Source organism: Acanthisitta chloris, unplaced genomic scaffold (assembly GCF_000695815.1).
Source record: "Acanthisitta chloris isolate BGI_N310 unplaced genomic scaffold, ASM69581v1 scaffold7367, whole genome shotgun sequence".
Lineage (NCBI taxonomy): Eukaryota > Metazoa > Chordata > Aves > Passeriformes > Acanthisittidae > Acanthisitta > Acanthisitta chloris.
Genome location: NW_008684234.1, coordinates 1 through 11,183, shown reverse-complemented (window position 1 = coordinate 11,183; position 11,183 = coordinate 1). Strand labels below are relative to the sequence as shown.

The window sequence follows — 11,183 nt, the reverse complement described above, 5'->3', positions numbered from 1 at the left end:
CTATAAAGAGCAATGGCTTCCTGTAGGGTAAGCAATCTGTTACATTCATTTGATCAGATCTTGTATTTTCTTTCTGGAAGCCCCCAGACAATTTTAATGATAAACTGAAAAAGCAGGTTTCTCTTGTCTCCTGCCACATCCCAGACCAAATGCCACCGACACTTTGTCATCTTGAACCTGGTTACAGTGCCAGCAAGTCACCAGCACTACTCTGGTTGACAACAACCTTTCTTTTGGGACTCGCTGGCTTTCATTCAGTTCTCTAGTTGTCTGAAGAAGTGACTAATATGCTTCCATGCCCTTACAGGTTTGTTTCTCAACAGCACAATGAAAAGAACCTGCTTACCACAGCAAACTTGTTTTCTACAGAAGGTATGAGCAGTGGCAAAGCTGGATCTGTTCCCCACTGTCCCCTAGCATTCAGAAGGCATCTCATCAGGATTGTTAATGAAGTCTTAAATTCAGCCTAAGGCAGAATTTGGTAGGTAATAAGTGCTCTTGCAAAAACCAGTGCTGAGTAAACAGAAAACACGCTTTGCTACCTCTGTAGCTGACAGGGGAACTGATAAAAACTGAGTATTTTATCTTTGTTACAGTCTCACTACAGATTTTCTTACTTATTTTTGATCATTGCTACATACATATAGGCTGAGATAACACATGACTATCTGGAAAATGGTCAATATTATAGACTTAACTATGCTCTGGAGAGCAGAAGCCTGTAAGAAAGGGCTCTATCACGGTTAATTCCTAAAACTTGGTCCTAGATCTTACAGAGTAATGGAAAACTAAAACATGTAAGGTGTTTGCGATTCATTCGTAAACTGCTCCACTGGGTGACACAGTGCAGTGATTCTAATTTCACCCTTGCATCACTCTATTTTGTAAATTCTGGGTATCTAAAGTGAAAGGTCTTGTGCTGCCGGAAGCAGAAGAAATAATACACTTTCCCCATCCTCTTTACACTGTAGAAAGCTCTACATGTCTACAAACAGGAATTTTTTTTTTTTTTTTCAAAAATCAAAACCATTTGTTTCCTTGAATTGTATTAATTAATTTCTGGCAGTGGTAACATCTGATAGGCAGGCACCAAATACCATAGCAATGTTGTGAATACTCTGAAGTAAAGCAGGATTTAAACATGGGAATTGCATTCTGCTATCTCACTATCCACACATCACACTATCCACTTGTGAGTTTGGATAATATCTTGGCAATCAGTGATTCAAACTTTTAATCTCTATGCCAATTCACACTGATGAACTGCAAGCTATGAAGCAACGTTACCTGAAATTTAGAAATCACAAAAGGAGTAAGCCATTCCTGGGGGTGCAAGGTTCATTTTTAATCTCTGTGCAACGAGGCTTTATAATGCTAAAACACTGCTTTGAGCTCCCCATTCATGTACATCATATCTTTAAAGAGCATAGTTATCCTCTACGCAAATATGAAGTCTTCATTTCAAAGCAGAACTTAAAAGCATTTCAATAATGTAGGTCACAAATCAGCAAAGATTTTCTAGAAAATTCTGTTGAAAGGGAACTTTCATTATGAATTTAGTTGATTTTTGGGACAAGCACAAAAAGTACTACCAACTGAACATGACTGTTCTAGGTAGCTCTCCATGCATGTGGTAATAGTCCCAAGAATTAGGACTACCTTTAGTTTCATTATTTCAACACGGCTGATAAGCAGTTATCTTCTAAAACAATCTAGAACTACCTTTAAAACAACAGGGAAATAGTTCTAATTCTTGGGACTATTTCCATGTTGATTTAAAACTAGTTGCAGGTTGTTTTAGAAGATAACTGCTTATCAGCCACGTTGAAATAATGACACTACAGATAATCAGGAGTACAAAGGCATTGATACATAAGCAGGTATGTTAATACAAATTTTCTGTCATCCTGACTCCTAAAGCACCTTTTGTCAAGGCTGAATTCCTAAAAATACTTGGCATTTCCCTCAGCTCGGTGCCTCATCAGTCCTGTGCTAAGAAGCAAGTGAACTCTTGCTGTGTTAGAAGGTCTATCTCAGTGGAATGTCACAACCTAACGCTAGCTTTTTTCCCCAGAGCTGATGGTTAAATTTTTCCAAGTGATACAAATTCTCAGACTAGCTTTTTCACTTCTTTTTAACTGTATAAACATTTGAATCCTGCTGGAGCTATGTTTCCAGTACCAGAATCACAACTACATTCATACACAGAAGAATTAAATGTGTGGGTTGGTATAATTGCCCACAGATTCAGAACTATATGGCTAAGTGGCAAACAGTCACCTCAAGTTGAAGTTAAGGCTATGTAAGAAAGTTTACAAGAAAGTGATGCAAAATACATCTACAGAGTGCTCATTTCAGAAGTCCCCAACCCATCCATCTAAATGTGCATGAAGGGGAGGAGGGCAGTTTCCTCTGAAGAGCAACTTTCAACACAAAACTGCTGAACAAATCATTTTTTCCCTGGCACATTCTATTTAGGACTTCTAAATATACCCATGCAATTTATGGAAAGATTATCCTGTTCGAGCATTTGCAGAAACTCAGTGCAGTCACATCTCAAAGCTTATATATTGTCATCTATGCACAGAGCAAATACAAGGACAGAAGCTGTTAAATGGTGAAAAGTTTTGCTAATCTTTAACCACAGACACTAAAAATAGATGTTCATGGTTAAGAAGTTTGACAGCTTTGAATTTTGGACACGTGCTTTAAGCTACTGATCCGTAGGACACGTTGAAGTAAAAAATTAGACTTCTAACACAGGTATTAAAATTGGTAAATTGTTGTATCCTTCAGATAGGCTCCTTTACATGTCCCTCATATTCTAAGGAAATGCAGCACCATCCAATGGGGAGTCAAAAGTCATAAATATGCTTCCAGGCAGTTTAAAGTATAGTCTTAGTTGACTGCAAAAAACACTTTGCAGCTTTGACGTGATGAATTGAGTTTGTCGAAAGTTAAATTAAAGAAACCTTTATGTTAACAAGTTCCATTTCTTCACCTTAAAACTGACCCCTGAATAAAAATGTGCTAAGACTAAACTAGAAAATGGCAGCTGATTAAATAATACTCGGACTAAGAAGTACCTGAAATCCAATATTCAGTGTTAATGTTAGCAGTAATAACCTAACAATTAAGTACATTACATACTCCAAAATACCATCTCTGCTAACATCTAAACTTCATGTCATTCTCATTTTAGTAAGGACATACTATAATCATAAGCCCCTTGCTGAAACCATAACTAGCATAAATGAGAAACTTAATATGAAAACCTATGACAACTACAATTGTAGCTCTGTAATAGAGCACGGAGGAAGGCTTAAAGTAGACTCATGAAATTGCCTGCTTACTTTTCATGGTGTCATTAGTGGTAAAGATTGATTATAATATCTGGTAGACATCTGTGAATGGTCAACCTGACAACAAAGTGTTTTAAAGTTAAAATGACACAATCAGCTGTGTAAGCTAGCTAAATTGAGCCTAAAAAGCACCAAGAACAGGTCCTGTGGCAAAGACACACCTACTTCCCAATTTAAAAACGAGCAAAAAACTTCCCAACATCATGTACTATATCCATACTGGAGTACTTCAGCTCAAGCATATACATGCATAAACTGGAAACAAGCAGACACATTATGGAGATGATTGAAGTCGTGACAAGCTTGACTTATGAGGCAAATCCAGAAAATTTGTATATTAATAGCTTCAATGAAATAACTAAAGGGACAACTAAGACATTTGAAGGGGAAGTTGCTATTCAAGCTTCAGGTTCCTCACTCCCCACCCCCTGCACCTAGAAATATCTATACAGTCTGGAGTTGAGTTCTTAAATGCAGTACACCAGCAGCACATGTGGCAAATGCACCTTCAGACACATCTTAGGTGAGAACATAATCACTTTAACTCAGAGAACAACCTTGCTCTGGCAGACAGACCAAGGTGAGATACCCACTCAGAGTACACATCACTGCTATACTACCATGGCTCCTAAACACTTGCTGAATTTTTCTAACTCTAATTTTGTATTGCATTAATAGAATGACCTTTATGACTAAGGCAAATTTAAATAGTAGGAGAAAAGTCTGAGTTCATATGAAGTCATAAAAACGTTTGTATGGTAAGTCCCACAAACTTCCTGCTAATTGATTCCTTTGAATCATTAATCTGTGCAGCTCCTGATACTATTTATTCGAAGGTCACAATCCTAAAGTTAAAAGCATGGCAGCAAACTGCTTTCTCCACTTAGAGATATCCCCAGTATGATCCCCAAACACCCGTATCTGCTTTTGTGTGCTATTTAATCAGGCCCAGACAATCAACCTACTGCATTAAAAATCCTGAAACTGTTCTGTTATAGCATTGCCTTAGTAAAAATAAACTGGTAAAGCCTGGCTTATAAATCAGCATTTGGACAATTACACTAGTCTGAGGACTGGGAGAACTTAGCAGCTACATACTCCCAATGCCTTCAAGTTTAGTATCTGCTGCCGAAAGTACAGCACTTCTGCAGAAAGGGGCACATATTTATGAGTCTGAACACAGCATTAAGAACCCAACTTAAGCAACTTGCTCTTCACCTAATATTGAAAGGTATGTGTGTCATCTAGACTAGCCATTTACACTGTTAAGCTGTCTTACATTGCACTGAAACTGCCATACTGAAAATCTGAAATCCTCCGCATGGAAGTGACTGTCAGGCAGCAGTGACATGACAGCAGCTTAAATTAACTATCTAAAACTAACACCTGTTGTGACATACAGTCTTGAACCTCATTTCCTTTTTCAACTGATTTGCTTTCTTTCAAAACTTAAGCACATTTCAAAAATAAATGGCAAATGAAAAAACTTGCCTTTGTGCAAGATGGAACTTTACCATAAAAAGCCCCAGCTGGAGAGCTACGTTCAAACACAGAATAGTAAAGCTCAGCTTTTAGGGCCATGAGCATTACACACACAGTTTGTTTCAACAAACAGGAAGGACAAATCAAGGTGAATAACTTCCAGACACGCAGTGTACTTCCTTAATTCAAAAGAGATGCAGAAACTAAATTCATATTCATAGAATGCAGTGTTTTTACTAGAATGAGAGCAGTTGAGCACTGAAGTATGCTATTAAACTGCTGTAACAGGTTTTAGTAAGCTTATTTGCAAGACAGTAAGAAAAATTAAGTGTGCCATCAAAATAGGGTTAGCTGATACTGCAATCTAAAAAAAGGCCAAAAATTATTAATTATTTTCCTCGTCCAGGGAACATAAATCAAAAAAATTAATACACAAAATACTGACTTCTGTGCTTGTGTTTTGCCACAGAAATGCCCGAAGTATGCTTTTTTGGGGAAAAAATACCACTATTGGGGTTAGAAATGTATTTTTAGCTTTGTACCCTACATTCTTTTTTTTTTTGTACTTTAGGTCAGGGAATAAGAGAGAATATCCATATTGTCTGACTTCTTGAAACGCAACGTAAGTGCCTAAACTGGAATCCCAGGGGCTGTGTAAGGTCAGTGGTGCCAGGTATGATCTTCTAGAGAATTAGATTATCTAAATAAGGAGCCTAGATTCTCTCTAAGGAGAGAGAAATAGGCTCCTCAATTAAATCCTTAAGTTGCATGGTGTCAATACCTGTTCCTTTAATGATTCTGGTACAAGGCAACAATCCCTTCCCAGAATGAAGTACCTACAATGGTACAAGGAGTATGGTGGAACTTAAAACTTGTAGATACAATTTTGTCTATGAAAATTTTATTTGATGCAGTTTGTGTTATCTTATACCTGAGGAAGAAGGAAAAGTTTCTTACAGTGAGTCATGTAAGAAAAACTTGGCTATAGGCTCAATTTGCTCATGTTTCAATCAGTGTCGCCATGATGTTTAATTACTTCTACATAAAACCAAATCGAAGTGTCAAACTTTTGAACAATCCCGAGCCATCCTTCATAACCTCTGCAAGCAAAAGCAGTTTTGCTGCAACTAACAGGGCCATTGTGAACTTAACTTCACATGGGGTGTTTCAATTTTAACTAGGAAGTACAGAAAATCTGCTTTCGTCCTGTCAAGTAATACACGTATTTATCTATTCAGTTATCAGTAATGACATTTGTCACTGGTATGTGAATGTCAAGAAACACTATTTTCACCAGACTTGATGTCAGTTCTATCCTGGCGACCACCCATCAATACAAACACCAAAGAATAAAGAAATTTGATGGAAGGGCAAAGTTTTGAATTTGCGTATGATTCCTCTCTGGCTTACGTTGTTTCCATCGGGTGCACGTTTTACAGAAAAGAGATGAGCAGCTGACCCTGCTGAATGCTATTTGGACTTAGAAAAAACCTACAGCATTTTAAAAAATGGTAGTTGAACATTAATTATCTACACCAGGTTAGCCACTGAGGGCACTGGCTTCTCTAAGCTGTTTTTATCTGCTAAGTTTGAGCTAGCTGAAGTGCGGAGTTGAGGTGCTTTGTGCCCTGCTACGGCAGAGGACAAAATTTTGCATGCAAAATGATTACTGCAATTAAAACCAAGATGTGTGAACATGTGGAAAAGTATTCTGCCAAACTGTGAATGATGCAGTATGTATCCAACGTGCATGCTAAGATGCGTTTGCTCTGTGGAAGCTTGGAAGAAAGAGGTTACTTCTATGCTCACATAAATGCTTCTGTGCTGCACTTTCCAAAGGGCACGAAGTTTAATTAATACTCTTTTTTCAGTATCTTCTGAAATTGCTACTGTATCTTTAAGAATCCTCTATCTAAATACCACAGCCTTTTATGGAAGGAGACAAGCACAGTACAAATTTGTAAGATGGGTGTTTGACAGCATTGCAATTGCCAACTCAAGTCCTGATGAAAAGAAGCACAAGCTCCAAGCTCTATTTAACTTTTTCATTGTGACTTGCAAAATGTAACAGTCATCACAAGGAATTCATCATATAACAATAGTGTACTACCTGAAAAATAAGAATAAAATTTCAGGGTAGCAAAGTAACTTATGGAAACACCTACTGTTTCCACAACAGCAGTAGATAACACTGTAACCCTTCAAAGAGGATTATTTTTTACTGCGTTCTGCAACTATGACTTTATACACATCAGGAAGATTTAAGCGTAGACAGATCTACAGCATAAGTATAGCCAAACAGGCCTATTTAACTGGTGGCTCTGATGCTCACAGGCATGACCAACAACAATTAAGATTCCCAACTTCTCACCCTGACACTACCTCTTAAAAAATCTCCCTGAACAGAAACATTAATGCAATTTATTATAAAGTTCAATTGCAAGGGTTTCTTTCCTGCCCTACTACATAGAAATTATTTCCATTATAGCTTGAACGCACACGATGCCTGCTTAGACGTAAAATGAGTTTATCTATATTAGACAACCACTGTAGAAGCTTCTGCAACTTCAAAGTAATAGTCCCACTGACTTGTGAGGCATATTGAATGAGCAAATGTATTCACAACTTGTACTTAGCCACGTATGAATCCCAAAAGATACATCACTCTGGTTTCAATGTAGGATGACATTAATGTTTTTAAACCTGTTCCTTAGGCTAACAACTTTGGGACATATCTCAGTGTTTACTGTCATTATTCCAGTTTTGGAGCCCCGCACTGCAAAGCGCCACTTATCTGTAATCTGACCATAATACCTAAAGAATGTCACCTTTTTCCCACCCACACAAAAGATAATTCAACTATGATATTCCAGCTAGCAAGGCTACTTAATGGAACCACTCTTCACACTATGGTCAAATCCTCTTAACTTTTCAGGTCCAACGCATACACTTGGAGCAGGATTTTGGTATGTCCAAAAGTCATGTTGACTTCCAGAACAGTGCAAGTACCAGAGCTCACCTGGACAGAGTCGGGACACATCCTCCTGTGCCAAGTGGACCTCCACCAGCAATATGGTAAGAAAAACAGGAACTCCAGTGGGAACTCTGGTCCCAAAGAGTACCCTTTTGCCACTACTACAGCTACATAAGGCTTAGATTGCTAATTTATACAATTACAGCTGTATCAACTCAAATGGGGTCACAATTATGACAAATGAAAGGCCTCCACTACCAAGGAACGACTCAATGAATATAGGTAAGAATGGGAAAAATAACATTTTACCAAGAGGTTACTGAGGTTGGAGTTAAGTGACTTCTCTAAAGTCACATAAGATGTCACTGGCAAATTTCAGGAGGTGAACCCAGATCTTTAGTTCTAAATCATATCCTCCTGTTCAACACTTCCAAATCACAGGGCTTCCAGACAAAACAAAAGGTGCTAAAATGTGGAGGAAAAAGGTCAGCCTAGCATACCAGTAAAAAGTAAACATGACAAAGAGACAAGAGCCATCTAAGAAGAGAATCTATGTACAGGGACAAGCAAACAAAAACAAGATCCCGAGTTGTAAAGGCATTTATAGGAATATGAGCATTACCATAGCCAGAAAATACTTGCTGGATTAAACATACTTTATTTTATTGCTTCATCAGTGTCTACAATTTGTGTCTTTCCTGACAGTCAATATTCTTATTTAACTGTGAGAATCATGTATTGCTGAATACACTGAAATGTTGTGGTTAGTTACAAGTTAAGACTAAAAAATAATACAGAAATATACAATTTTCAAGTCATGTCTCAGTGCTGCAGCCACTGTTTAATTCTGCTTTAAAATGAACAAAGTCAAAGTGCTACGTGAGACTAGGAAGGCACCAGGTACATACCATCCTTACCTGCAAAGGAAGGAGAGTATTACTATTGTTGTCAGTTCGGAAAACGTTATCTTCAATCCACGATTTTGGTGTCAGTGATGGAGTGGAGCGAGTAAATTTAGGAGGAGCGATGACATTACCAGAAAAGGGCTTCTTCAAAGGAGAGATCTGGTTCATAGTTCCTGGAATTCCCATGTTTCCAGTTCTACGATGGTCTCTGCCATGCATTCCTCCCCAGGATATATTTCCTGTGCTCCAGCCACTACTCTGATTGCTCCAGGGCGACTGCTTCAGAAGAGGCTAAAAAAGAAAGATTGATTTATTCTATTTTGAAAAGACTTGAAATGTTTTTCTGCTTAAAAATAAACACAACCCCCCCAAGCCCCAAAACAACCAACCAAGTAAGCAACGTGCAGAGATTGCTACAAACCACTCTTTGCTGATAACATGCAAATTAATTACCGAGGCAAGGAAGAAAGCACAGCTTCATTAAAAACAAAAGCACTCTCACTCATCCCCCAAAAGAACCTGCAGTACTTGTACAAACAGTTTAGTTTACCATTTTAGTAACTATAAGCAGTTTTTAAACCTGCCCAGAAGAACAATTCCAGGGTGTAAAACCATGTTAAAAAACCCTGAGACCAGTTTACCACACATTACTTGGTATTATAGAGTGAGCTCTCTGCAAAAATAACCAAGAATTTCAAAGATGCCACCTCAAAATTATTATTAAAGTAGTATTTTTTTCCTAATACTAATTTCTACTCAGTGAGTAGTTTTTCAATCCACTGAGTAGAAATTTATAAATTAAAATTCAAATGGCAGATTTAATTCCCCCTCCCACAGTATTTTGAATATCATTGTCTCAGTATTACCATATAAGAGCAAAAAGAGCACTGGCTATTGCACAGAGAATCTGTTTGAAGGAGCTATCTACCATTTCCACATTAAAGCGCCTAATTCTGAAGCCACCGCTCAAATATTTCTGGAGTAATTTCTGGAGTAATGAATCTGTGGGATTCTGCAGGGTGCACTGGCGTTTTCCTGAGGATTTTTTTCCCCCCTTATCTAGATGTGGTATATCTAACACCTACCTAGATGCACTTGTATCTAACAAGTGCACTATATTCTCTAATATGAAAATGGAAGCAGTTTTTAGAAGGAAGATTTTACAGAACTATAAATTTTTATTCCTAAGTCACAACTTGTGCTAAAAAGTGACCTAAAGTGGTTGTCATACTACCAAGAGGTGGACCCACTGAGCCTGACTGACAGTGAGGAACTGTATTTATCTTTAGAATTCTGAAATCTGACTGTTCTTGGAAAGGCTTTTTCTCAAACATAGAAATGGGGTGGGAGTGTGTGTGATAATTCTAAATTCAGTTTTGTGAAGTGACAGTACTTTTATCTCTAAGCTCAGCTGTGAGCAACCCTCAACTCACGATTCTAATAACTTAAAAATTTAAAGCATGCCAATATGTTATGGATTAGATAAAACAGAACTTTCTGAAGACAGAAAGGTAGAATTATAACACACCCCCTAGAAAACAAACCAAAAAGCCACTAACCCCATTCTCGGTCAAGTAATCAGGAAAACATCCCATCCTATATAATTATAGATAATTATGTTGTAAAACTTGAATACTTGGGTTGGAATTCTGGGAGAGGCAGGCACTCTATTGTGAAACAAACCTTAAGAGATAATGCCAAACGTTAAGAAGCCTCTAATACTGCTAGCTATGATGTCATGGCACTGCTTAAGTTTACCTACAACTTATAAGTGAGAGAAAATTCCTGTACACCTCACTGTTGGAGAATTGCTTTGGAATTTGTTTAAAGAGGGTTATTATGGATGTTAAGCACAACCAGCTCCTAATCATGATGCACTGAAATCACTTCTTGGCAAGGCACACTTAATGTGAGATTCCAGTTCTAATACAAACGCTTCACAAAGCGATTAGAACTGACACAATTTAACACTAGAATGAAAAAAAATAATTAAAGTAAGGCCTGATATATAACTTCATAATATATATAACTTCAACCTTTTGTAACTGAGCAGGCGATCCGAGCGAGCTGGGCTTTATAACGCAATAGCTAGTTATATTAACGTGGATTTTCCTCTCTCTGATTTCTTATCGTGAATATTTCGTTCCAGGAAGAGACGTAAACTTCCATTTTAACACGGGATCGTTAACGCCGCTCGATTAAAATCGCTCACGGAACTACGACAACCTGGAACACTGCGCTGCCCTCGGACACACATGCAAGCACCGTCACCCCAAGTCGCCGAAAAGGCGACGCGGTGACAGCTTTCGCATCTGAAGCTTTCGCATCTGAAGCTTTGGCATCTGAAGCTTTCGCGGCCGAGCGCCGGCCGAGGCCGGCGAAGGAAGGAGCTGCCCGGGGAGGCGGCGCGGCCGGAGCTGTCAGCCGCATTGTTCCGGGGACACCGCGGGGGTCAGGGGG

The 11,183-nt window shown here is 38.4% G+C and overlaps 1 protein-coding gene across 1 annotated transcript in view; it reads right to left on the bottom strand.

Moving 5' to 3' along the window:
• Nucleotides 1-11,153, bottom strand: part of CPEB2 (cytoplasmic polyadenylation element binding protein 2) — a 49,053-nt gene extending 37,900 nt beyond the window's left edge. The window contains exons 1-2 of the mRNA XM_009079250.1: nt 10,944-11,153; nt 8,736-9,014 (exon numbers count right to left, since the gene is read on the bottom strand). Coding sequence (XP_009077498.1) covers nt 8,736-9,014; nt 10,944-11,153 — 489 coding nt within the window. The remainder of the gene's footprint in view (nt 1-8,735; nt 9,015-10,943) is intronic.
• Nucleotides 11,154-11,183: the final 30 nt, after the last annotated feature.